The 27,929-nt window shown below is 38.6% G+C and overlaps 3 protein-coding genes and 1 long non-coding RNA gene across 14 annotated transcripts in view; 3 read left to right on the top strand and 1 right to left on the bottom strand.

The window, feature by feature from the left end:
* The first annotated feature begins 286 nt into the window (after positions 1-286).
* Positions 287-10,587, top strand: dek (DEK proto-oncogene). Of its 3 annotated transcripts, none has more exons than XM_044206973.1 (12): positions 287-437; positions 1,824-1,980; positions 2,387-2,485; positions 2,620-2,729; positions 3,131-3,225; positions 3,762-3,891; positions 4,321-4,638; positions 5,398-5,562; positions 5,931-6,021; positions 6,796-6,938; positions 7,100-7,168; positions 9,970-10,587. In XM_044206973.1, exons 1-12 carry the CDS (start codon positions 408-410, stop codon positions 9,979-9,981), a joined length of 1,419 nt encoding a protein of 472 aa, XP_044062908.1. In that variant the 5' UTR covers positions 287-407; the 3' UTR covers positions 9,982-10,587. The 3 variants fall into 3 exon arrangements, with proteins under 3 accessions (XP_044062908.1, XP_044062907.1, XP_044062909.1); XM_044206972.1 differs by having other exon boundaries at positions 406-530; XM_044206974.1 differs by lacking the exon at positions 287-437 and adding an exon at positions 654-897.
* Positions 10,588-11,247: 660 nt separating this feature from the next.
* On the top strand, positions 11,248-22,831 carry LOC122881155 (NACHT, LRR and PYD domains-containing protein 3-like). Of its 7 annotated transcripts, XM_044206965.1 has the most exons (13): positions 11,248-11,536; positions 11,943-12,063; positions 12,519-12,662; positions 13,629-13,676; positions 14,426-14,563; positions 15,812-15,857; positions 16,340-16,565; positions 17,152-18,937; positions 19,043-19,216; positions 19,607-19,780; positions 19,864-20,037; positions 20,143-20,189; positions 20,707-22,831. In XM_044206965.1, exons 5-13 carry the CDS (start codon positions 14,445-14,447, stop codon positions 21,246-21,248), a joined length of 3,288 nt encoding a protein of 1,095 aa, XP_044062900.1. In that variant the 5' UTR covers positions 11,248-11,536; positions 11,943-12,063; positions 12,519-12,662; positions 13,629-13,676; positions 14,426-14,444; the 3' UTR covers positions 21,249-22,831. The 7 variants fall into 7 exon arrangements, with proteins under 7 accessions (XP_044062900.1, XP_044062901.1, XP_044062902.1 ...); XM_044206966.1 differs by lacking the exon at positions 13,629-13,676 and having other exon boundaries at positions 14,401-14,563; XM_044206963.1 differs by lacking the exon at positions 13,629-13,676 and having other exon boundaries at positions 11,252-11,536.
* Positions 22,832-24,027: 1,196 nt separating this feature from the next.
* Positions 24,028-27,929, bottom strand: part of LOC122881162 (atrial natriuretic peptide receptor 1-like) — a 105,728-nt gene continuing 101,826 nt past the window's right edge. The window contains 3 exon segments of the mRNA XM_044206980.1: positions 24,028-26,101; positions 26,841-26,939; positions 27,468-27,642. Of these exon segments, the coding sequence (XP_044062915.1) occupies positions 25,956-26,101; positions 26,841-26,939; positions 27,468-27,642 (420 nt within the window). The 3' untranslated portion in view covers positions 24,028-25,955.
* LOC122881164 overlaps positions 25,993-27,929 on the top strand; it is a 17,101-nt gene continuing 15,164 nt past the window's right edge. For all 3 annotated transcript variants that reach the window (XR_006379111.1, XR_006379110.1, XR_006379112.1), the window contains exons 1-3: positions 25,993-26,127; positions 26,825-26,969; positions 27,490-27,672. This is a non-coding gene — a long non-coding RNA (uncharacterized LOC122881164). The remainder of the gene's footprint in view (positions 26,128-26,824; positions 26,970-27,489; positions 27,673-27,929) is intronic.

The raw sequence follows: 27,929 nt of genomic DNA, 5'->3' as shown, positions 1-27,929 counted from the left end.
TATTTATTCCAGCACTCTTTGCACTCTGCACCCTAGCACTACTGTATTCTTGTTTACAATCTACAAAAACAGTTCGACATAGATGTTGTATATAGACATTGTATGGTGTTGTTCATTGTTGCTTTATATACATATTTATATACATATTTATATTTTCACCTAATTGTATGTACACCTTTTTTTAAATTATTATTAAAAGTGTGCAAACCCATTTTCACAAGCCTGCTATGTTGACAGTAGCAACAGAAGGGGGCGGTAGCGCAACGTCAACGAGTTCGATCCACCATTAACAACACGAAGAAAGAAAACGTCAGCAGTCCTTGGTCCAATCAATGGAGTGGCCGCTGCAGTAATCCCCGCCCCCCAGATAAACCGCCATCATGAAATCAAAAACAAGAAACTGACAGATGAGACGCAGTTCCCTGGTTCATAACAAGGTAAACTTTTAGCTTCTCAGCTAACGTCAGGTAGTGAGAGTTTGGATGTTTAGTGACATGCATGCGGAGTTTGTTGCATCGCTTCATCAGGTTGTAAGTGGCTCATATCGTTATTTCTCTGTAATTACCGCACAGCTGTGAGTGAACGTCACTAACATGCTGGTAACTGTTAGCTACCGTCAGTGTTAGCAGGCAGTGGCTAGCTTCATGGAGCGGTCTACTAGCAAACGTTAACGCCCGGTTTGCTTTTTAAACTCTTTTGAAACTAACCGACAAACACCGGGAGTGGCACAGAAGCGAATGTGGAAGTTGTAGTTTATACCTGAGCCTGATATAACGCGCATTAGCTAACACCTTTTATACGGCGTAATGTAAAGTTACAGCGCGCCAATCCGCACGGGCGTTTATTGTGAAGGAATAAAAACACAAAACAGCATCGACTGGGCAGCATGGCAGACAGGTGAAATATGAATAGTAAGCCGAGTGTTTCCTAAGAAACTTAGAAAGGACTGTGACTCTTGTTTCATGTCCAGACGCAAGTTGGGATTGAATTTAAGAGAAGATTCCGTTTATTGTTGCTAAGTGGATTCACAAGGCAAGCCAACCTCAGTGCTAGCTAATTGCATCTGCCCAAGCTGCCAGACACCATTGAAAACTCTATCGTTTTTATGGACAAAAGCTCCTACCTGGTAAAACACGTGTCACCATGCCTAATTTTAAGACTGGACGAATTATTAGAAGCCACATTACTGTTCGGCATACGTCTAATACACCAAACTACATTAACTAAAATAAGATTGATATCTGTTGCTGTTTAAGCTTTTGAAAGACCTGGAAAATGCTAGCAAGTGGACTTTGAGTTAAGACGATTTTGTCGAAACATTATTAATTCATATTTAACTTAAGTTGGCTAGTTTTTAATGAAATTGGCTGATTTCTGACTGAAATTTGTACTTGATGTCCTCACCCAAGATGCATATTTAGCCAATCCCACAGGTCAAGATACTAGGATCCTTAAATCAAAGGGACACAACTCTTGCATACTTTTTCGCTTGCTGCAGCATTGTGACAGGTACTCCAACGCACCTGTCACATTCAAGTGTGCAGAGATATTTTTTCAATTATTCAGTCATTTAATACAGATCCTTAAATGTAATGAATATAAACTCTTATTCACAGAAATTATGTTTTATTTCTGTGCATGTCAATGAGATCAGTGTTGTGGTTCTTATTTCATATCTGGATATGAGGCTCTATAAACACTTAAGCTGTAGCATTTGACTTGGTGTGTGTATTCCCGAATGTGTATGTAAAACACTTTAATTACCAGACCAGCATGGGGGGGGGATTATGGTGATATAAACATGTTCATCTTTCTCCTGTTAGGATAAACTGATACTCGGACGGACTGACGCAGATATGAGTGATGTGGCGGAGGAAGCGATGGACAGCTCTGCGGTGTCAGAGGAAGAAGTGGAGGACCAGCATGAGCAGTCACAGGAAGACCAGTCGAGTCTGAGCAAAAGCCTCTCCAAAATATCTGGTAAGGGAAAGCAGATAGTTTCATCCCTCTGTTCAGTCTCTCAGTCAGCAACTAAAATAACACGGGACACACATGAAAGCCGTCTGTGGTGGTTAGACCTGTAATACCCCTTTGACACACTTAATGACCAATATCACCAATATTTCATTAACATGCTGACATTTGTGCAAGACAATGTGTCTGCATAGTTTATAAACAACTACAAAGAATTAAACCAAACTTAGTATTAATATATCTGCTAAACAGAGTAGTTGACTTCAGTTCATTAAAGGTGGTTGCTGCAATGGTTAGTCTGGTGATACATTCAGGAACAGGATTTGTACTGTTCAGCCATTGCTCAGTCGTTGACTGAAAGAAGCCAATAATGCAGATTTATTTTTCATTCATTCTCACTCTGTTGTTGCAGCTGCAGGGGAAATCATTGAGGGCAAGCGGGCAAAGAAGACAGTTGAGAGGCTCGATTTCCAGGCACCGAAGCAAAAGGAGAAGCTCAAGATTGGAGATGGTAAATATTTTGTTTTAGCATTAGATTGCTGGATATGAATGTTTGTCATTTAAAGATGAGCTATCCAGGCATATGCCGTGTATGAAAACTGTTGGCTTGTTTATTTCCCTTTTTCTTTTCTTTTTTTTTTTTAGGTAGCGGAGATAAATTAGGAGACATTCCACGCACCGGCTACCAGATCACCAAGATGAAGCCAGCTGACCTGAAACCTCTGCACGTCATCCTGTTCGACAGACCAGGAAAGGTACAAACATCCGGATGATTTAAGATGAGCCAACACATATAGAGACAGAGACATAGGTTCAGTCAGTTGGAGTGAAGTTTAATTATTGAGTCTGTACTTTCTTATTTATTAGATCATTTATTATTGAGATTAGTGAGCATGAGCAGGCAGCCTCAGCAAAGAGAAACTGTTCCTTTCAAAACTTTATATAAATGCACATTGGAATAAATTTGTGCCGTAGTTCAGATTGACAGGTTGTTACCTGAGTCTTGAAGTCTTTTTTTTATTTTGGTGAAATCACCTTCTTTCAGGGGTGTTGAGTTACCACCTCTGCTATTAACAAAACTACTACAAAAATATACATTTGCAGTGAAGCAGAGAACAATATTATTACATCAAATTATTGTTTGTTCCTTTAACAGATGGCTACATTAAAGAAGAACTTGCGTCTGTTTAACGGCTTTCCTTTTGACGCGGACAGCGAACAGTACACCAAAAAACGAGAAAAACTTCTCAAGTAAGTTTCTGGGCAGAGACACTTTGCCTCTTCAGTCAGCATGTGGAATCGGAGAGAAAGAAGAGGAAGTCATTTTGGTTTTCTTGTTCAAAAAAAATGAAGAATGAATGAAGACGTTTGGGGCTTCAAATACCTTTTCATTAAACTTATTGGGCTTTATTTGCTCATTATGCTCCAGATTCTCCTTGATTTATTTTATTTCCTTTAAACTCACTGCTGCATGCTTGTGTTTTGCTGATGGAATTGAAACAAACATTCTAACTTCTTCATTGATTAGTATCAGGAAGTGGATTTACACTTGATTTAAAGTTTTTCAAAAAGGTGCTGATGCGTTTGTTTATACTGTGTAAATATCAGCTATTGTGTGTAATTGTGTCTTTTGGTTGAGCTGAGCAACAAGGGCAGATTGTACATTTCCTTTGTGTTTTTAAACCTGTATAGTTCTGTTTGTTAGCTCAATGAAAGTGAAGGAAAGATTGTTCTCAAAGGCAGAAAGACCACTATGCACCATCTTTTCTTTTGTTTTTTGAATACAGGAATTCAAATTTTACCAACACCAAACTGAAAGTTGTCTGTGGAGTTTTGGATCTGGAGAAGAAAGGGACCCACTCAGATCTGGTCGACAGGATCCTGACTTTCCTCATTGCGCCGAAAAACAGCGGGAAGGTGAGCAGTGAGCTTGTGGCTTTAATTTGATTTCCAGTGAATCATATTTTTAATAGAGAATAGTTTGTAGTTTAATATTTTTTTTGTCCCTTTGCCCCCATAGAAGCTCACGAGCGGTGGAGGGGGAAGTTTTTGGGTGTTCTTAAAAATTCATGGCCTGTATTTATCGAACTGCTAAAAGGGAAAATTTTGGACTTAAGTGAAAGATAACAGTAAAAATCCTTCACTTTAACTCCTAAGTTGGCTCAGAGTAGATCGTAGATGACTGCAGTACAGAAACAGAATCAATCACAAACTTGTGCCCCATTATTTGTCCACTGGGGAAGTTTTAAGAAAGACATTTTAGATCTTGAAGTTTCCTCTCCTTCAGGAAGTAGCTGCTCATCCTTTACGCTGTAGAAACTGAAACCACTGTTTATCCTTTGGCAGCGTCTGCCCGTGAAGAAAAAGAGGAAATCAAAGAAGAAACTGTCTGGCGACGACTCAAAGGCCAACTCCAAGAAGAAGAGCAAACCCAAACCCAGGAGCTCGTCGTCCAGTCCCAAGAAGTCCAAAACAGGAAGCAAGTCCAAAGCCATCGTCATGGACTCCAGCAGTGACGAGGATGACGACGAGGAAGATGAGAAGGCGGGGGCTTCAGCTGAGGCTGAGGGATCAGATACAGAGGACAAACCATCTGAGAAAGAAGAGGACCAGTCTGACAAATCAGAGGAGTCTGCAGACGAAGAGGAAGATGAGGATGATGAGGTGAGGTTGTCTAGACTGAGCACAAAACTGGAAACTAGTTTTTCTGGTAAATCCCCAAATAAACCCACTGGAGCTGAAACAATAAGTCGATAAATGAAACAAACAGCAATTTGAATAATTTTTCAAGCAAAAATACCAAACATTCCCTCGTTTCTTTCTTTATTTTGTGTGACAGTAAACTGAATAACTTTGTGGTTTTGATTGTTGGTCAGACAAAACAACACGTTTTGAAGGCGTCACCTTGAAGTCTGAAATGGTGATGAGCATTTTTGACTGTCTAACATTTTGGAGACCAAACGTTTAGTCGAGAAAATAATCGCCAGATTAAATGATAATGAAAACTATTGTTATTTGCAGGCCTAATATAAGATGTACAGTACAGATTTTTAGCTTTGTCTTGTAAACAAACAAGTTGTTTGCATTCAGCGTCACTCACTAAAACGCATTGTGTATCCTTCAGCTTTCACAAACCTTTGGAATGTATTTCCTTCCCCCCCAGCATTGTTGACATCCGTGTTTACGACCTTGCAGTCTTCTTCTTTGATGGTGCATTGTAGCATATCTTGGTGTGTTACCGCCACCTGTTGATGACCTCAGTGCAATAGTGTACAAAATAATCAATGCCCTCTCCACAGGGAACCTTTTTTATAGAAAAATGCAAATAATTCTTAATAAGAGATATTAAACAGTAAGCTGGCTGCCTACCCATTTTCATTCAGTCGTCATTTCAGTTTTTAATCGACAAACATTTTGTGACAGTCTCCCAAATCAAACTCAGGCAGAGGGAATTCAGCTCCCAAGAAGTCAGCACCAGTGAAAAGACAGAGGACACCAGCGAAGAAGACAGGTCCTCCTAAAAAGAGAGCGAAGAAGGAAGTTTCAGATGAGTCGGAATCTGACGCCAACAGTGAAGCTGATGAGAAGGTAAGACTCAGTCTAATGCAATTTAAAAAAAACAAAACAAAAAAAAAACATGTTTTTAGTAATAGTTTTTTTTAAAATACTCACAATGGCATATAATTGAAAGCATCTCCAGAGACAGTGTAAGCTGTGTTGTGCATTTGTATTCATAATCTAAATCTATACAGTTCATGTCTTCTGATTCAGATTTTCTTTTAGCGTTCTCCAGGGCGGTTGTGTCATGTCCCGTACTGTACACCCATGACCTTTTTATTCTTATTTACACCCTGGTTGTTTTCTTCTTCTTCTTCTTCTTCTTCTTCTTCTTCCTCTTAAAGTTTGGCTCTCAGATGTCTTGTGTTGTTGTTGAGCCGATGTTTGTTGTTTTACAGCCCAAAAAGAAGAAATCAGCTCCAGCCAAACCTGCTGCCAAAACCAAGAAGGCCGACAGTAGCAGCAACAGCAAAAACAACACAAACACAGGTGAGGGCATGCTAATCAGGGCTGCACGGGTAATTATAGATAATTCTATATTTACCTAATTGATAACTGTTAGCTTAGTGATGCTATAGTTTTTTCAAGTCAGTTCCCTTGAATGCTGATTGTGGACTATGTAACCAAAATGAAAGTTCAGAAAAAGAACATTTCGACAAAGGTAATATTGGAAAACAGAGTCACTGTGGGGGAAAAACAGATTTGCCTGACATGGAATGGAAAAATACTCAAAACATAATTTTAGTTGCTTAATGTAGATTATTTTCTCCCATTTGCACACACTTTAGTTTAACGCACTAACAAGTCGCCTTACCCAGAGTTTCACTGTGGGAGCACTGAAGGTTAGAGGTAAGAGAGCGTGGAGGCCATGTCAACATTTCATGGTAAAATTCATATTATATCATGTTCCAGCTGATCTAAAAATTTAAATTAGGCCTAATTAAATAAAGTGTAGGTTCGAAAGTGCTGAAGTTCTTGTTTGTACCACTTCGTCCTCCAGCGAATCCTAATATCTGCCTTTTTGGAGGCATTAAATTCTGAGGTCGACTGACACTGGCCACAGCACAGGTGTGGGATAACCTGCATTAAAAATATGTGCTTCTACTCATTGTGTTGCTATAAGAACTAGAAGAACAACAGGTTTAGTGAATTGGATACTCTAAATTAGTTGTAGGTGTAAATCTAAATGTGTGAAACCTGTGATAGTCGTTTCATCATAGCATCCCCTCAATTTTCTCTGTCCTTTTCTGTTTTTACCTGCAGCGGAGGACAGTTCAGACGACGATGAGCCGCTCATCAAGATGATAAAGAAGACGCCGACTGACGAGCAGCTGAAGGAGACGGTGCAGAGTCTGCTGAAGGAGGCCAACCTGGAGGAGATGACCATGAAACAGATCTGCCAGAGGGTACGAAGATACTCACGTTTTTACATTGTATAGCATGTTGTGAGTGGGGTTAGCTAATAATTTGTGATTTTCCATTAGCATCATATTGTATTGTATATTCTAAAAACTTTCAAATTTAAAATAAATTAATAATTTCAACTCTTCCTTCCTGTGTGTTTTAGGTGTTTGACACCTACCCAGACCAAGACCTGACCAGCAAGAAGGATTACATCAAACAGACCGTCAAATCTGTGAGTACACACACACACACACACACACACACACACACTCTCACACTTACTTCTTTAGCAGTTCATATGAGCACCAAGCTAAAGCAAGACTGCGTTCCCTTTGTGGGACGCTCGTCATCGTGCTTGTTTTTGGATTTTAGAGTTATTTACTGATGAGATTTGAACCTCTGACCATTTCAAATGTTTCTTTTTGTTTTTGTTTGTCTTTGTGTAAAAGCGTACAGTTCCAAATGTGTGTCTGTCGTATTTCCTGTCCCACTTTTACCCTCTTGTCTCAGATTTCCTTGATGCACAAAAAGCTCTTGTTGTAAGGTCACTGTTTTACCGAGCGTTAAAATAAGTAATTTAATCAACAAGTCAAGTCAACAGAAGATTATCAATGGCATTTGTGAAAATCAATTAATTGTTGAGGTCATTTAACAGCAAAAACATTCTCTGCTTCCAGTTTCTCTTTTTATATCAAAGTAAACAAAACATGTTTGGGTTTTGGACTGTTGGTCAGATGAAACGACCTTTTGAAGACTCGCTTTGGGAAACTGGTGAACATTTCTCACTGTCTTTTGACATTTGATAGATTAAATAATTAATCGCTTGATCTAAAAAAAAAAAAAAAAAAAAAAAATCAAGACATTCATAGATAAAAAAAATAATAATTAGTTGCTGCCTCCCCTGCTAGGAAATTGTGTACCAGGTCCCTTCAGTACAGTGTATTGAAATACTCACAAAACGTCAAATTGTCTAGCGGTTCCATGGGACATTGAAAGGATTATGGGATACTTGTATCAAAACAAGGACTGAAATCTGCACTCAGTAGAGCCAGCACAAGACAGGAGGTGGAGACTTATTGAGAAACATGCAGTTCCTGCTGATCTCCAGCAGAGGTCCATAAAGACCAGTCATGCCAGTTACACGCTGAGGAAGAAACACACAAAGTTAACGATCAAAAGGAAATAACTACGGATGGGAGGAGATCAGCAACAGAGATGAAAACTAAGCAGCTGAGTTTGTTTTCTTACAGATCGTCATTTAATCTGCTTATGCAGAAGAATATGGAAACACCGCTGCTCCACATTCTTTCAGACCAGATTAAGCTGCTTTTCACTGTCTGAAAACAATTCTGGCAGTTGTAATAATGCTGACCATGATAGCTGAAAACTATTTTTTTTTTTAATACATTATAATCAATACATGAGATATTGACCCTGATAGATAATTCAAGCAAACTAAACTGTCCACTCAAGACTTGTAACACTTGGAGCCAGAATGTTCAAAGTAAACTTGTTCGCTGCAACATGGTTTCCTTTTCAGCGGAGTAGAGTTTCTGTGGTGTGTACACACAGATGGAGCTTAAATGATTAGCTGATTAAGCCAACCGTTCTCTGGTTTCAGCTTCTCAAATGTGAGAATTTGCTGCATTTTCTGGTTTCTGGTTTTCTGGACTCTGCGAACTTGCCATGGGATTTTTTTCACTGCCTTTTGACATTTCATAGATGAAACGGTTAACTGGCTTTCACTGTTGTTAAACACAAGGGCTGTTTTGGTGCATTGACGTCTTTAGCAGGGTGGATATTTTAGGTGCCTGCAGTACTGTGGCATGAAACACCACTTAGTGCAGCTGCGTTGCCTATCTATGCAACGCCTGATACTGTGCAAACTTCCTCTTTGCCTATTTTTCCATATTAATCACTATGTAAAACATATTCAGCCATTTCCTTGTTCAAAGTAGAACATGCATATCCAAATAAGACTGATGCTGTGTCCCAAATCCACACTACTGAGTCTAAGCAGCTTTTAGCATGTGACTAAAGAAAGTCTACTCAACCCAGACATCTCAGAAAACAAAAAGTATTAAATATTAGGCAAAATGTTTTGATGTCTGTTAGTGAAGTTTAATTAGCAGTGTCATTCCAAAGTCAGTTTGTTTGACATCTGACGCCACACATATTGTCCCGTTGGTATAAAATGGTAACGCATATTGATGTTTTTGTATACTGACTGCTAAAATAGTATACTATGATGATTAGTATGGTTTTAGGAGAGTCACACTAGCAGCTCTGTGATGCTGTACTTAGACACAGCGGTGCTTTGAGCTAAATGCTAACATTAGCATGCTAAGATACTCACAATGACAATGCTAACATGCTGATGCTAAGCAGGTATAACGCGTATGATGTTCACCATCTTAGTTTAGAGTGTTAGCATGCTAACATTTGCTAATTAGCACCAAACAAAAGTAAAACAAAGTACAGCTGAGGCTGATGGGAATGACATTACTTTTGCAGGTATTTGGTCATAAACCAAATAAAAGTTTTGACCTGATGGTGGCGCTAGAGGAACCGATTGAGAGAAAGTTCATCTGCACCAATTTTGATAATCATTTAAATCATATTTTAAGCAAAAATGTCATAAATTCAGTGGCTCCATTTTCTCAAATATGAATATTTTTTTGGTTTAAACTGAATGTCTTTTGTTTTGTCCAACCAACAGTCCAAAACCAAGACATTTTTGACGACGTCCCTTTGGGCTCTGGAAACTTGTGATGCGCATCATTGTAGACCAAACGATTAATTTAGAAAATAATCCGTAAATCGATATATAATGAAAATAATTTAGTTGCACCCCAGATAGATATAAATGATTTGTAGAGAAGATTTTATCCATATTGCCCATCCTGCAGTTGTGAGGCTTTGTTGAAGTCATTATTCAAAGTAATGTATGTTTGTCTACACAATTACAAAACTCACATGTTACTCTTTTATTTGTTAGTATGACTTCATGCTTCTTCAAATGTTTCCTCACAGCTCATCACATGAAGATCTGAAGAAGAATGAAGTGAAACGTCACGGGGGAAAAGCTCCTTTTTCATTAGTTTCTTATCAGTTTGTTTTCATACAAAACAATTTTATACATGATTTATGTTTTTTAATGTGTGACTTTGTGTATAGATTTTCAGATTAACTCGACAGTGTTCATCTTCATCAGCTTGTTTTAATATTCTCTGTCAAAGTCATGATTTATGAGACAAACAAGTGGACAACTTCAGTTTTATATTTACATACATCAGTGATGTATCAGAAGCTAAAACTAAACAGTTTCCACCGTGTGAAGTCTGTACGTCGACTTCTAGTCGTCATGTTTAGGCAGAAAAGAGAAGTCTTTATGAATGCCAAATCTGATCTTTGCTTTTGACTCACAGGACTTCAGTTTTTTTTCTGGATTAAAATGTGTACATATGTTTCTAATTACGTGAAGCTATTTTTGATTAACTCGTTACTTTGTCAACTCTGCAAGCAGTTGTGGATTTTTGTTTGTTTCCTTTGGTTGTTCTGCTCTGTTAGTGATTTAATTAACAGTTTAAACTCCTCTAATTGTGCTGAGTAATTTAATCACTGATTAAAATTGTACCTTTTTGAACAAAATTGTCTTAATGTGGTTTGAAATTTGTGTGTAAAAACATCCACTATCAGGGGTCACCAGATTAGCAACATGTAAGCTGCGATTTTGCAACACGAGATCATTTCCTTTTGCATATTTCGACACATTTTACTTTAACAATGAACACAATACTGCGTGAGCATGCCAGAGCTCTCAAAAATGTATCTGCAATTTTTGAGCAACAATCTTTTGAGAAACAGGCGGCCCACATTTGCCCAGTGCTCAGAAATCGCTTTTATGAAACGGGACTCTGGTTGGGGAATCTGGGGGAGAATCTGAATTTTCTCTAGAAATAATTGAAAATAACTTGTATGACTCTACTTTCACTTTTTAAACAGTAGTTCTGCTCTGTATTTTATTATCGGAAACACTGAATCAGTTCAGTTTATTTGTTGCCTTTTGTGAAAAGTCTCAGTGCGTCAGGTTTTCAGTTGAGACCTAACTTGAAAATGATTTATTACATGTAAATATCAGTTATTGAAAGATGTTTCAAAACTCTAGTTTGAACTCGGCCATTGTCTTTACATCGTATCCTTGGTGTTTTATTTATGCTTTGAATCATCCATTGTGTTGAAGTTTTGTTCCCTATGCCTGCCTGTTTATTCACACATTACAGTGTATTTTATTATTTTATGTGTAAAGCACTTTGTAACGCTGGTTATAAGTGCTATACAAATCAACTTAATTATTATTGTAAATGTAATTATAGTCAGATCTCTGCCCTAATGATGGGGCAGTAATATTATAAGCCTATCAATAATTTTTTTTGCCTTCACAGTCTGATTTTTTTGCAGCTGTCCTTCCTGCATCATTTGTTGTTGAAAGTGTGAAACCACGCCCACACGAAAGCGAAAGCGTTCAAGTTGTTTACAACGAAACTCAACTGTCGTCTGCGTCTGTCTGCTCGCGATAAGCTGGATCCGACGATGGCAGGTAAGTCCTGCTTCACATTAACCAAACTGTGTGTTTTTACAGTAAATGTTTAATCAAATATTACAGAGGAGACTCTCTGTTAACCTTCAGCCCTGCGGTGCAGCAGAACAAGTGCTTGCTCATGGTGGGATTTGTTGGATCTCTGTAAATATTATAAAGAGTTCGGTCTAGACCTGCTCTGTAGGAAAAGTGCAGTGAGATAACTTCTGTTATGAATTGGCGCTATATAAATAAAATTGAATTGAACATAATGTTTCGTTGATAATTACAGTATTTGCGTAATTTTCACACTTGCTTTTCTAACGCTGTTAATTGATTTTTCCTTCAGACTTGTTTGAAAATGCTTTAGATTGACAAATGAAGTGTTTTGTTTTTTTTAATATTGTTTTTTATGATGCATTTTCAGGTTATTGTATTCCGGGAACTGGCCCAGCTGGTTTGAAACCTAAACAACAGGAAAATAGTGTGTTTTTTCTCTGCAGAGTACTTGCCTGCAAATAGAAGCGCTATCTGACAGCATCATTGAGGTATGCAGTGCCATCTAGTGGCCATATAAAAGCAGCACAGGGGCAGAGCAAAACCTAATGTACTTAGGGTGGAATAACATTTTTCAATAAAAGAAGATTGCATGAAAATAAACAAAAGCAGTTAGTCTGAATTTGGATAAAGATATCGTATATATAATAAACCTGATATTAAATGACTCAAACTCTGCCTACTGTATGTGTTACTACTACTGCTTTTAGTTGGTCCTGGTCTTGTCTTATATGAAGGGTTGATAAGCATGTTTCATTTTTATAATTGTGTTTTTAAGCTATGACAGTATTTGAAAAATATTTTTAAGTTGCTTTTTGTGTAATTCTGTTTTTTAATGAAGCTCTCAATAGTTGAAAGCAATACAGGCACAAAAACCTTATGCTTTGTTTGAGATCTTTAGTGAAGCTTGATGTAGTCTGCAGTGATACTGATCTCTGTCTCATAGACTTACTGAAGGCCTGAAGATGAGTGAGTGTGGATCTGAGAGAGACTCGACGTCTTCGTCAGTCGGTTTTATGTCTGAGAAGAGTAACCGCTCCAGAGAATATCCTCCAGCCTTTAGCATTGAGACCAAACTTGCACAAACAGGGTAAGTTGTTTAAAATCATAATAGTCATAATCATAATCAGTTGAAGAATCTTTAAACCTACAGTAAATTAACTTTTTAAATTTCATGAACTTAAAGACTAAAGGCCAGCATATGCTCAAAACAAACTAGTTAGTGTGACATGTCGTCCGACAATGTCTAAAGGCAAAAGTGTTTATAGCTGTTCCACATGGCTACACTCGAAGGCAGGGTGAAAAGCCGGCCGTCATAGAAAGGGACGAGACTCAATAGCTAGGTTTCCATCCAAATGTAGTGCAAATTTAACTGAATTTCAAGAAAATGCAAATTAAATGCATGTTTTCATCCCCTACCATTATGCAAATAGTAAGGAGTTGGTTCGTCGAGATTGGCACTAATTTTCCACTGGGGTGCCATTAAACCATTGAAGAAGAAAATGACATCATTAAATGAGTGCTAGTCAAACCTCAACAATGAAAAACAATGTAGAAAACGTGAAGGAAATATAGCATTTATGTTTGTTCCATGTATTTATGTGAGGGAGGTTACAGTCTCCTCATTGCTCCACACAGATCGGATGTTTTCGTCTGCCACTATTTTTCATCTCTTCAGTGGATGTTTAAGTCGCGTGCTTCATGTATGTCATGATTTATTCGCTAAGTTTGTTCTCAGTGCACTTTGTTGCATTTCGCTTTTATCGATACACCAATTTTTACACCTCAGCCAAATGTAAAAATGTTTTTGTGATATTTCAAGTTTTTTTTTTTGTTGTTGTTTTTTTTTTTTTTGTTTTTTGTTTTTTGCCATTTCCCCTCAGGTTTTTCTATGTACAAATTGAAAATGCACATAAAAACAGGTGGATGGAAAACCACCTAATGACTTGCTTAACGGAAGATTCAGGAAATATTTCTAATTGCCGTATTTCCCATAAATGTGGCCATTGTGACTCTATGGGTCATGCCAACTTTACACTTGCCGTCTCCGTTGTAGAGATTCGAGGAGGTAGCTAACCATCCAACCAACTAACCGTCCTTGCAGGTACTCGCATCAAAGCCGACTGAACCATCCCTTCACCTAACGCCGAACCATAGTAATTTCAAAATTTATAGTAGAGATGGAAATGCATCAGAATGGACTGCTGGAAGACGGTCTGCTTTTGAAGCGCTTCTAGTCCACATTTGAACCACAGAGACATGACAAAGCTACAGAATCATTGTTTCACCTCTCACCTCTGCGCTCACCAAGCGTCACAGTGTTTTGACCACACTCTAAACACAGGTCTACATCACTGCATCAAAGTGATAGGTTCATTTACTGTGAGTGTCTGTAAAAAAGAGTGTCAGTTCACACTTAGCTAGCTAAGATAATACTAGCTCAGCAAAAGTAGCTTCTTGCTTGACAACATTTTCATTCAAAGTTTTCTTTCAACATAAAGATACAATTTAACGGACAACAGTTACTTGCAGGCAACGCTTTCCAAGGCTCTCAAAGGGTAGAAAAATAAAAGGAGTTAGCTGCCCACATGTCAAACCATGTTTACTCTCTGCTCAGGAAGTGACCTCTAACTGCTGGCAGCATCATGTGACTCTAGACACTAATAGAAATAAAATAATGCAACTGAGTGCAATACCAAAAAAATATAATAACATAATCTGTACAGCAGTTCAACATACATAACACATCAGCACATACAGAAGTTCTGTTATGATGAAGCTGTATCAAATCGTGGTTGTGTTCAGTGCTGCCAAAACATCTGTTGTAGTCTTCGATATAACTGTTCTTCCCAGATTCACTAATGTCAAGAAGATGAGTGAATATCAGGGGGGATCAGCGTCCTCAAGAGTCAGTTTTACGTCTGCGAAGAGTAACCGCTCCAGAGAATATCCTCCAGCCTTCAGCTTTGGACCCAAACCTTCACAAACAAGGTAAGATCATCAGTACTGTCATATACTCAACATCATGTATTATACTGGGGAAGATTTCCCAGAACTGACACCAGCATTTAAAGATTCTGATATGTAGGTTTGAAATGTTCTCTGTCACAGGACCACAATGCTATTATTTAGTATTCATGAATTTTTACAGATAAATGTAGTTGTTTTGATTCACAGTTGAGTTTCAAAACTTACGCAGTGAGCTGTGAAGGAATGTTGAACTAAAAACAATTCCAGACTGCTGCATACAGGAAATTAGTCTTCTGTGTTACCCACAATCCCTGACAAGTAATCAATTGACCAGGCTGCTCTTAAAGTGAACAAGCAGCACCACCTTGGGTCATAGGGGATATAAAAGATCACTTGGTTTTAAGCGCAGACAAATGGGAACCAACATTAGCTTTACATCCTGACTGCATGAAATGATGACCTATTTACTTCAGTAATTTAATTACAAACAACTTCTGACATACTTTATTAGCACCAGTACCAGGCATGGTGATGCTAATTACTCAAATGTATGCAGAACTTGACATTCTGATTGGTAGCCTTCATGAATAATTTGTATTATTAGGATTTATTTGTGTATGTGATCTGCCTGTTACTTTAGATACATCAGTCTAAATTAAGAGTTTACTAGAATGATGAATGATGATGCATACTCTTTCAGCTACATCAAGTGAAAGATGGGAACATCCCCTCCAAATAATTTTTAAGTTTGAGAGTGAGCCGATTTTGTTATAGGGTACATTTGAGATGGAAACTCCACCTTACTAAAATAGTAGATAGTCATCAGCATATAGGGAGATATGATGAATGGTACCATGAGTACTTTGTTTTTAAATCCATAGAAAAATATACTGTATTAGCTAATGACTCTATAGATAAAATAGATAATATCCATGAGATTTACATGATGTAGGTGATTTGTTCAGCAGTCATAGTGAAAATCAATAAAAGAATGTGTTGCTTTGTTTCCCAAGCTGTAGGTTGGCAAGTGTCAAACATACTTACAAACACACCAATACTCTACAAACTCTGCCTTTTAACAATAACAGACTAACAGTGTCGCAAATTGTAATACTATTTACTAATTTCAAATAAAAATAATTTTCACCCTTATTAATTTCATTATCAATTTGTGCAATAGGTGGAATGTTTACCTCAAAAGGAACAGCATAAACTAATGCATGCTTTGATAGAAAATGTCTTTTGGCTGCTATCTCTAACTATTTTCAGTGACGAGACTACATCAAGCATTCAGCAGAACCAGGACACCCTGATGGTAGGCAGTTATATTTAATAATCAACTAATAATTTTTGTTAATTTTTACAGTTTCTGCAAGTCACAGAGGTGGCTTTTTCTAGTTCACAAAGTAGTTACAAGTTCACAAAATAGCTAACAGTAGGAAATTATGAGCAGATTTGTTGCTGGATGCAGGTTGATGAGGAATCCATTTCCCTTTTTCTTTTTTTGACTATAGCACAGTGATAAATGTATACATGTCATTGTTTTAACAGATGTTGACTCAGTAAAGAGCCCTCTAAAACTCTGAAAAAAACTATACCAACACATCTCACCAATTCTTTAGTGAACTTGACCCAAAAATATGCAGAGTGGTATTGCACATCATAGTATCATTGCAGTAACATTGTAACTCCAAAATAAAACTGGGATTTATGATGTAGATCTACACCTGAGGCAATAGGATACTGATATATGAAAATAGCTAACAGTGTAATAAAACATTTCATGCTCTTTGTCAGGTGTTTGAATCTAAAGCTATGGCTTTTGTAAAGCAAGCTCTGAGAACCCATCAGAAGGTCCTTTCTGCAAAACACAAAGGATTGTTTGAGGAAGACGAGCAGGAGGACGTTATTGATGGTCAGCCGGTTGAGTTTGATGATGAAACAAGTGAAGCAGCCCTGAAGATTGCCCTCCATATCTTGAGGACCATGAATGAGGATGAACATGCTCACATACTTGAGCAAAGTAAGAGACTGCATGTTACCTTACTAGTTTGTGTTTGTTTGTGTTAGGAGAGCTGACTGTAGCTGCCCGCTAATGTTCAATAAAAGTTTTACATTAAGTTTCTTTCCAATTTCACAATTTCGTCTATTAACTTTGGTCTAATTTGAAATATTTCCACACCTATTAGATTAATTGCCGTGAAATCTGGTGTTATATTAATATCATGCCAACATAAGCACTAAGCTAAAAGCACAAGTGAGCCAACTTGAAACAGAAATTGTCATAACGCAGCTGAAGCTGAAGAATGCTGAGCCAAGCGTAAAAACATATATCCTAGAGTGAAAGTTGAGTCAAGTCTGGCAATGTAGAGCTGAGCCTGACTAGCTGAGTCGGAGATGTCCTAAAATGGCCACTGTACAGAAGATAAAAATGGTCTTTCCTTTGGCTGCACCAATCAAGGCAATTTTTTTTTACTTTTTTTATTAGTGGTAAAGAATGTAGTGTAATGAGCATTACAACCTCATCAGAACTGATGGGATGTGTAACGAGGGTTAAGCACATATAAAATTGTTCTTGTTATTGATGTTACACATTTCTGTGCTGTTAGGTCATTATGGAGAACTTGTCATGTACCAAAAGAAACTAAAATCTTCCATGAAGAGGAAAAATAAGAACTTATTTGAAGAGATAACTACACAGCAGTGGCCTGTGCCTCTTAAAAAGATTTATACCAAGCTCTATCTGATAGTGGGGGGCAGTGGAGAGGTCAACAATGAACATGAAGTAAGACAAATTGAGACAGCATTCAACAAACGGGAGTCTAGGGAAACTCTGATCAAGTGTGAGGACATCTTCAAGCCCTTACCCAACCAACAAGGCAAACCAATCAGAACGGTGCTCACCAAGGGGATAGCAGGCATCGGCAAAACTGTGTTGGCACAGAAGTTCATGCTGGACTGGTCAGAGGAAAAGGCCAATCAAGATATCCAGCTCCTGTTTTCACTTCCTTTTAGGGAGCTGAATTTGCTTAAAAATAAAAAAAGAAATTTGATGGAGCTCCTGTATGACTTCTCTCCAGGCCTGAAAGAATCTGGAATCAAAGACCTGAAGATGTGCAAAGTTCTGTTTATACTGGATGGTCTTGATGAGTGCAGACTCCCTCTGGATTTTAAGGGAAATGAGAACTGTTATGATCCTACACAGTCAGCCTCAGTGGATGTGCTGCTGACAAACCTCATTGTAGGTAAACTGCTACCAAAAGCTAATCTGTGGATAACTACCCGACCTGCTGCAGCCAGCTGCATCCCTCAACAGTATGTTGACCGCATGACTGAGATACGAGGCTTCAACAACCTACAGAAGGAGCAGTACTTCCACAAGAAGATTGATGATGAAAACTTAGCCCGAAGAGTAATCGCAAACATAAAGTCAACAAGAAGTCTCTACATCATGTGCCATGTGCCGGTGTTTTGCTGGATTTCCTCTATTGTCCTGGGAAAAATGTGTGCCAAAGCAGGAGGAGGAAAAATGCCAAGGACTTTGACTCAGATGTACATCCACTTCCTGGCACATCAGACCGCGCAGATGCATGACAAGTACTGCGAAGAACAACAACTGGACTACTGGGGGAATAACGTGATGATGTCACTTGGAAAGTTGGCCTTCCAGCAGCTGGAGAAAGGCAACCTGATCTTCTACGAGGACGATCTTAGAGACTGTGGTATAGATGTCAAAGAAGCGTCTGTCTACTCAGGAGTTTGCACTCAAGTCTTTAGGGAAGAGTCCTGGATGCAGCATAAAGTCTTCTGCTTTGTGCACCTGTCTGTCCAAGAGTTTCTCGCAGCTTTGTACGTCCATGTGTTGTACAAGGTCAGTGGTCTAAACCTGTTGATCAAAGAACCTGAACAGATGGCCCAAACCAAGCCTGTATCCGAATTGCACAAAGCTGCAGTTGACAGAGCCTTACAAAGTGACAACGGCCACCTGGATCTCTTCCTGCGTTTCCTCCTTGGACTCTCTCTGGAGTCCAGTCGGGGTCTGCTCAGAGGCCTGAAGATTCAGGTAGAAACCTGCGACTCCCAAAGTCACGAGGAAACCATCAAGTACATCAAGGAGAAAATAAATCAGATTCTTCATCCAGAGAAGTATGTCAATCTCTTCCACTGTCTGAATGAGTTAAACGACCACTCTCTGGTGGAGGAGATCCAGAGCCACTTGGACTCTGACCGAGACTTGGTGATGGACGAGTGCTCTGCAGCTCAGTGGGCAGCTCTGGTCTTTGTGTTGCTGACCTCACCGGAGAAGCCAGAGGAGATCCACCTCAAGAAATACTCCAGAAGAGAAGACGGCCTTCTCAAGCTCTTACCAGCCATCAAAGCATCCAGATCAGCAATGTAAGTAACTTAAATAATTTTCTAATTACTAATTTTTAACAATTATCACTGGATGTCCGCCATAGATTTTTAATAACAAATTGACTTTGTTTTTCTGTTTATCAGGTTAAATGATTGTAATCTCACTGCAGACTGCTGTCAGGAGCTGTCCTCCACTCTCAGCTCAAGCTCTAATGCGATTAATCATTTAAACTTAAGTGACAACAGCTTACAAGACTCAGGAATCGAGCTTCTCTGCACTGGACTCCATGCCCAACACTGCAGACTGAAGACACTCCGGTGAGTCAATGCTGAAGTTAACAATATATGACTGAAAAAATGACCCCCTTGTTTTATTTTAATGCAGAGTTGATTTTGGTCTGAACGCCTGCTAGGACTTAACAATAAACAGCAAGAGAGACTAAAAAGTATTTAAGAGCACTTGACAGGATTGACTTTATTCCATTTGATGACATTCTAGCAAGCATGCCTTCTTCAGATTCTGGTTCTATATTTTACTTTAATTTTCCCTCGATGTCTGTATTTGCTTAAGATTTTGGTATGAAACCCAATTAACTGTTATACTTTATGACAATTGCACTTGTTTTGACTTTTGATGTTTGGGTTTTGTTATATGTGATTTCTTTATATTACAAGGTGTTAATTTGTCCATGTTGTTTGTCCTTTCAGGCTGAACCGATGCAGTCTCACCCAGCGATGCTGTGAAAAGCTGGCTTCAGTCCTGTGCTGTCCCTCATTACATCTTCGAGAGCTGGACCTGAGTGATAACGACATTGAAGACTCAGGAGTGCAGCTGCTCTCCACCGGACTGGGAAATGTGTGCTGTAAACTGGAGACCCTCAGGTATCACTTAAAGAAAACTGTTTATGCATGTTATGAAGTGTATCAACCACCAGTTAAGGGTGAATTCTGTCACTCTGTCACAGGTTGTCGTTCTGCAACATCACAGAGAAAGGTTGTGGTTTCTTGGCCTCAGCAGTGAAGTCCAACCCATCCCACCTGAGCGAGCTGGACCTGAGTTACAATCACCTAGGAAAGTCGGGGGTGAAGCTCATCTCTAAAGCTCTGGAGGAAGGACGATGTGAATTAACTAAACTCAGGTAAAAAAACAGTCTTACTGTTTTGAAGGGGTTTTTTGTTACTGCTGTGATGTTTCTTGAGACATAATCCAGCCCTGACAACATGTGTTTTTTTCTGCTCCACAGAGTTGACCACAATGCAGAACACTGGTTTAAACCAGGACTGAGACAATGTAAGTTGTGAATTTTCGAGCAAAAGTCAGTTAGAAATTGAGTACAGACCTTTGTGTTAATGTTTTGAAACTGAAAATGAACATTCTTATTTAGGTATGGGGGACATTTTTCAGCACGGTTTCTTCTTTCAAATTCAATATTTTTATATATCAGACACCCCATCGTGTATTATTGTGATTATACCATGTCCACTTTTCATCAGAAAAGGAGGCTCATGCAGGTTTGTAAATCCTCCTTTATGATTTAAAGTTTTGTTTGAGTTTTAATTAGGTGATCAGGTTAGTTTTACCAGTGAGTAACTGCATGAAACATCAGTATTGTAGGTATGGTTACCTGCAGTTTAGTATAGGTTGAGTGTGTATACATGTATATATCTATCTATTTATCTATCTATCTATCTATCTATCTATCTATCTATCTATCTATAGATTTCTCTATAGATATATATCTATCTATCATATATATCTATATCTATAGAGAGAGAGATCTAACTCCTTGACTTCTTCCTGCCACCAGATGCATGTGCGCTTACAATGGATCCTAACACTGCTCATAAACTCCTCGTCCTCTCTGACGACCAACAAATGGTTAGCCAGGTCAGAGAAAAGCAGCCATATCCTGATCACCCTGACAGGTTTGACTACTGGGCCCAAGTCCTGTCCCAGCAGGGCCTGATGAGCCGCTGTTACTGGGAGGTGGAGTGGGAAGGAAAATGGGCCGGGATCGGAGTGACCTACAAGGGCATCGGTCGCAAGGGGCCTGACAATGACTGTGTGATGGGATACAATGGAATATCTTGGAGTCTGCATTGTTCTGTTAAAGGCTACCGCGCTTATCATAACTTCGAGAGCATCGTCCTTCGTGTCCCGTTAGGTGGTTCTCGTGGACTGGCTGTCTATCTGGACTGGGAGGCTGGCATCCTGTCCTTCTACAGAGTTTCTCCTAGAAGGTCGCTGACACACCTGCACACCTTCTCCACCAAATTCACTGAGCCTCTCTACCCAGTTTTCAGGGTGTGGGGTAAGGGCTCATCAGTGAGGCTGTGTCAGGTGAAATAATTTGCCAAAGAAAAGACTGATTAAGGGATGCACGCAATTACTCAATGATTGATTAGTCTTCACTTTGATTGTTTACTTTGATCAATGTTAATGTGAATGAACTAGGTGTGGTGTTGTCTCACTTAACAATATTAATATTACATAAAATATTTTGCATTCATATTTAACTATATTAAACTGCTTTAAATTTAGAGGAAACAGCTCAAAACTATTTGATATAAAGACAATTTAAACCAATAACCAATCATACATACAATACTATACAGTCCAAAAAGACAAAGTGGAAAGTTGAGAAATAAGAACTAGAAACGTTTAGAATAAGTTGCTATGGCTTTAAAGGTGGTTGCTAGGTTTTTTGTTTCTAAGTTGTTCAAAGTAATTGCTAAGCTAGCTGGTTGCTAAGTTTTTGCTGAGGTGTTACTGAGGGGGAAACATGGCTAGGGCATTGCTATGGTGTTCAGGGTGGTTGCTAGTTGAAGTGTTTGCTGTGGATTTCCAGGCAGCTGCTAGTGGCTGCTATGGAGAATCTGGGTGTTTGCTAAGTGTACGTGAGTGAGAACTGCATGGTTGCCAGGGTGTAGTATGTCATTGTAACAGTCAAACTGGGAGTACTTGTACTACTATGGGTGGTAGTATTTGTGCTATAGGTGCTATGAGTGCTTGTTCCAGCAGTAGCATTGATAGCACTGGGTCTGTAGGCGATTGTCAAAGGCATCATTAATGTTATCAGTAACATGTGTGTTGTGAGAGAAATCCACAGTTTGGTCCAAAACAGCAGCAGGTATTGCTGTAATTTCACAATGTCTTTTCATCCAAATTTAACAGCCATCTAAAAAAATATGAGCTCATATTTGAGTAGATATTTTGTTTATTTTTGTGTTTTCAATGTGGGTAGAAATAGGGGTGAAGACCCATTCTGGAAGTCTGGATTCAAAATAAGTAGTTATGTTAGTTGTTATTTTTTGTATCATGCACATACAAGTGCCCACCCCACATGGACTCATAAGACACAAAAAAATACAGTTGCAGACAAGAGTAACCTGTTACATATTTTATATTGCAAACAAAAAATTAAGCTTTACCTCTTGTCATTGTATTTATGCACAGTGGACTTTACCTTAACCTTTACCTATTTGTTGATAATTCTTTCATCTAAATCAATATTTATTGATTAAGAAAATGTATGCAATATGTACGTTCCTATTTCAGCACGTAGACATTATACTGCAACTTGCTTGAAACCTTAATTCTGATAGGGTTGCGTATAGCATCTAAACTATACACTATATGATAATCTTTTTGTTTCGTAGCAACAGTTGTCAACAACCAGTAAAGCTAAATGTCATCAGAATTAATACATTTTTATCAATTCTTATTCTTACTTTATTGCTACTTTTGAATATTCATGCAGTGTTTCTATTATTATAATATAACAGATCTGCAAACAACCTCAGCTTGTCCATATCTACCTTTAGTGCTGTAATCCTTAGGTCATTCTTTTGTATTCTAGATATCTATTTTTCATCAATCATATACTTTGTTTTATAAGATTCTTTTATTAATTAAACACAATTGACAGAGAACATCCTTTGTTGTTTCCTGTCTTTTTGCAAACAGTGTGTTGTAAAACTTTGTGTTGTACCTCTGACATAAAATGGCTCGGAATTGCACATTTTCAGATTTATGTATAATCTTCTCATGAGATGTTTCCATTCTAATCTATTTAAATAAGATAACTTTCTGAAAGTGTTTAGTTTAAAAAAAAAACATTTTAGTTTAAGGTTTTGTATGTATATTTCTACTTGTAATGAAACTACACTGATAGAATAAAAATTACAGTTTCATAATTACACAGGATCTGTATATAAACTCACTATATAAGCGACGTCCGTTGCTGTAACAGTGAAAGATGCTTGATGGTACCACCAGATGGCACCCAGTAAGAATTTTCAGATTCTACACATAATGACAAATATTTATTGAAATTGTCCAGAACCTGAAGTGAAGTTTTCATATTTTATGTTCTGTCTGACCAACAGTCAAAAAAAAAAAGTTTTCATTTACAATGACATGAAACAGAGAAAAGCAGCAAATTGATATTTGTACACTGTAAATTAATCTGTGATCAAAATAGTCAAATTCTCTGATGTGCTGCAGTATCATTTGTGCAGTCCTGTGTACTTTTCAACCTGTAATTTTTATGGATATTAACTTACACTCCTATTACTTTTATAGATATCAGTTTATAATTGCATTGGCCTATTCATTTAGAACTTTGCTCAGTTCTTCCAAAACTTTTTTTCATTTCAGACTGATGTCATACTTTAATCTTGATATTGACCATTCACTATTTCTCTTTTAGGTTTGCAGGTATCAGTATGATTTCGGATTTGGGAAACTAGTGTACTCAAATATTCATGTTTGCTGATAAGAAGGCCCCACACCAACTGAAGAATCTCCTCTGGCTCTAAAACAGCACCACTTTTTCTTGTGGTTTGCATCATATAGTGTTTTATTATTATTTGATTGTAGCATTGTGGTGTAGGCGTAATCCACAGTGAGATGTGTTTTGGACACCTGCCAGCAATAACAATAGACTATTGTTCTAGCGATGAGTATCAATCTGAAATAGCGATGATGCTACATCAATACCATAATATTGGAGTATTCTCTGTGGACACTGTATAAACTAACATCTTCTGCTTCTTTGAACAGAAACAAACCACATCTGATTCTTACATTTCAGCCACGTTATAAATCTGCAACCCAGAACAAACCGCTCTGCACACCACTTTATTCAGGCCACTACAGGTCAGTCCAAACAAACAAACACACACCGCTGGTTTGATCCCCAGTAAAAACAAATGGCTCATTTTCACTTTTCTGAATCCCCACTTGAACTGAAGCTAACCTTTAGTCGAATGCAGGGAAGCAAAATGGCACCAGGGGGGAAGTGCAACATCGAGTGAAAACAAGATAGTTCAAACTGATCTCACAAAATGATTGACAGCACAAAACGAACAGAATCTGTGACTCTTTAAATGAGCAGGTTACTGATGAACACACTGAGTTGACCTGTGATGACCGGAATCTCTTCAGAGATACACAATGATGAGCTTTAGTTAATGATCATTTTCCCAAAATTAGATGTATATTCTAAAACTGTTACTCTCCACATGTAATACACATGTAATGGCACTATATAAAAATATCAGCGGTTTTCATAAGTTAAGACATTAACATTTTGAGGCTTTTTCAGTTCATGAATCTATGAAATCTACAAGAAAATATTCTGCCCCACTAACAGCTCCGCTACGTTCGTCCCATTTGCTGCTCGGGGTGTGAGAGTCCACTGTTAAGAGATCAGGAAGGCGTCTGAGCAGAGAATTATACCTGGGGTGTCACAGTTTTGATCCCCAACAGTCCTCCCTGCAGACGTGTTTTAACTCCTCAGACTGCTGCAGTGCTGCCTGGCTGAACTTAAACATGAAACAATCGTTTCATTGTACTGAGAGTTTAAACAGAACGGGCTTCTGTGAAGTCTTCCTAATTGAATTTCAAAATCAAAATTTCATGTAAATTGCAACTTTTTATTTAAAAACAAAGCGAAACATTTGTTTACGCCGGTTTTTCGGACGCACTAACTTTGCAAAGTTAGCCATCATGTTTCAATTTAGCGTGGTGTTTACTAACACGACAAATTTAAATGAGCCCTGCCGCAGTTAATCTGAAGAGCTAGGGGAAGCAGCTGTGCGCATTTGCCACATAAACCAGTTAGTCTTCATCCTTTAAGTCTTTTCTCTGAAAAATACTGTTTGAAATACTTATGATAAACACCTCATCTTTGTGTTTTTTTGTTTTCCAGTGTGGCACTACAAAACGTACCTGGACAAGCGACCCAATGGTGAGATTAATACTTTATCGGAAGGGTTTTGAAACAGTATTTTTCAGTTTTACAAGACTTAAAGGATGAAGACTAACTGGTTGTTTTGGTAAATGTACATCTGGTTAACTTCCCCACCTCGTTTCTGTGGGATCATCCGGGACTCCCACGCAGTGGATGAGACAGTCCCCCACGGGGCTAAATAACGCCTGATTCTGGGCTGTTCAAGACAAGATCTGGAACACAGAATATAAAGAGTCTGTTAATATTTTTGTCTTTGCAGCTCTCTGTTCTTTTATTTACATTATGTTCCAGCCCTTCATTTATACAGTTTGATTCCTGTTTCTGCAGCTTTCAGACCAGGTTTTCCCTCTGCTCCTCCTCTGTCATCATCTTCTTTTCTGCATCTGTGTTTTTGTTTACTTGTCCTTCTCCTTCCTTTAGTTGAGCAGTTTTTTCCTTCGTGTGTGGCGAATGTACCAGTACTTTCCTCCGTGTTGTCAAGTCTGAAACCTTCCAGGTCTCTTCTGTTCAGGAATCAAAAAACAACCAGGAGTAGACGAGTCCTCTGACAGATCTGCTGCAGGATGACGAGGACCTGAGACGTCTGTGGGATACCGTCTCGACTTCATTTGCTTCATCAGCTTCACTTCCCTGAACTCCTTTTCTCTTCCCGTCTCCACTTTCTTCCCTTACAACTTAACTTCCTTTCCTCCTCCTCTCTGTTCCTTCCTCTTTCCACTCATCTGTTCCCTCGTTTCCTTCTTCTTTCTTCATCCCCCTCTCTCTCAGTCCTCTGTCGTCCCCCTGTCTGCGGCGTTTTGTCATTGGCTGTCGCTCTCTCCCAGTAGCCAATAGGTGGTCATCTTCCCTTTGCCCTTGATGTCGATCTCTCCTCTCAGCTCCAGCTGGAAGCAGTTGAACTCCAGCAGGACGTCGCGAGTCGCCGCCGACACGTGGATCTTCAGCGCTGCACAAACACACAGACACATGCAGGTTTACAGCTCACTTCTATGTGGAATATTTAAAAACTTAACAGACAGACGTCTTCCTGACATTCTGGCCACAAAAGCAGGATTAAAAACTGCTGTGTTTTATGAAACTTTGAGGTAATCTAACTAATAAACACATCTATTAGTAAACCAATTACCTATTTTGGAACTGGTTGCTATTTTGCTCACTGTCATCAATTAAAGTGATAAAGTCTCTGGCAGCTGATTATCAGTCATTTCATAATGGCTCAAGTGAAACTTGATAACAACTACTGTCTGGTTAATGTGCTCTCTGTGAGTCAAAGACACATCAGTCTGTAACTCCATTCTGTGACTGCCAGTGGACTGTGTTTTTGTAGTTCAACAGAAGTGATCAGCTGAGAATCTCCCACTTAAATTATCCTGGTTATCATATCAATATATTAATCTGAATGTTTTACAGTGTGTCGGATGCAGACAGGCCGCTGCTCTAGACTGTTTCTGACTGTTTAGCCAACAAAAGGAAAATATAGATCTAAACTGAATCTTTGAGTTTCATTGATTTAGAAATGTAGTTACTTGCAAATGTTGAAAGTTAAACCTTCGATGTGATAAAGGATTCAGATTCGATTAAATGCTACCGAACCTCGACCTGATCGATAACATGATCTACCCTGAATATATGTGTGTTCACTGTGTTGTTGTGACATTATCCCTCTGAGTGTCTGTAGTTCTGACCTTCTCCGCTGGACTCCATACGTGACGACGTGTTGACGGTGTCACCGAACAGACAGTAACGTGGCATCTTCAGACCCACCACTCCTGCACACACCGGACCTGCAGCACACAACATAACACGCAGCAGGAGTAAGTGCATGCAAAAAATGAAATTAAATAAAACAAACTATAAACAGGGTGTTATGCATACAATTGAAGCATGACAGCCCCCCCGAATCAAGACAACAACACAGACTGCTGTGCTAGATAATGAATAATTATACAAATAAAACATTTTTAAAAACTGACCTGGTAACTATCTGGTAAGCAGTTCCAAGTTTTAGCCTCATACTGAAAGGAGTTAGGTTACGTTTTTCCGTTACTTCCATGGTTTCTTTTTTTTTTTTTGTAATCAACAATGTATCATGTCGTCTTATTTTGAAGCCTGTTGTTGTTTAGAAAGTAATTGATAATCAAGCAGGGCCCTTCTTAATTATCACAGTCAAATAACATTTTCTTACAACTGTCATTAAGATTTTTTTAGAATTATTTTTTTAATCAATGAAAGGAGAGAACATTTTGACCTTGTGCGTTTCCTGAATATGAACATTTGGAGGTTGTAGAGACTAAGTATAGACGCCCCCTCACCGCTGTGTATTCCTATCCTCAGTTTCAGCTGTTGTTCTGGTCGGTGGCGGATCTTGAAGGTTCGGACGGCGTCCAGCAGGGCGAGGGCCATACGGGTGATCTCTCTGCCGTGCAGCTTCCCGTTCCTCACCGGCAGCCCCGACACCACCATGTAGGCGTCGCCGATGGTCTCCACCTGGGGGCGCCACAGGACCACAACCAACAGGTTAGTGTTTGGAAGGAACTCCGGTGGTAGCAGCAGAAAGTGTGTTTTCAAAACTTTCCAAAAGTCCTTTCACATTACACACATTTACAATTTGTGGTCCATTTTCTTATTTAATACGTCTGTTTTTATGGTTTTATCTCAGTTCGGTTCTGCTGTTTTGCTAAAAATTACGTTTTTTTAAATATATTTTAATGTTTTAGATTCTAAATGTTTAGATAAATTAAGTTGTTCTGTTCTTACCAACCACAATATTCATG

Source organism: Siniperca chuatsi, linkage group LG9 (genome assembly GCF_020085105.1).
Source record: "Siniperca chuatsi isolate FFG_IHB_CAS linkage group LG9, ASM2008510v1, whole genome shotgun sequence".
Classification (NCBI taxonomy): domain Eukaryota; kingdom Metazoa; phylum Chordata; class Actinopteri; order Centrarchiformes; family Sinipercidae; genus Siniperca; species Siniperca chuatsi.
This window is presented reverse-complemented; position numbering and strand designations above follow the sequence as displayed.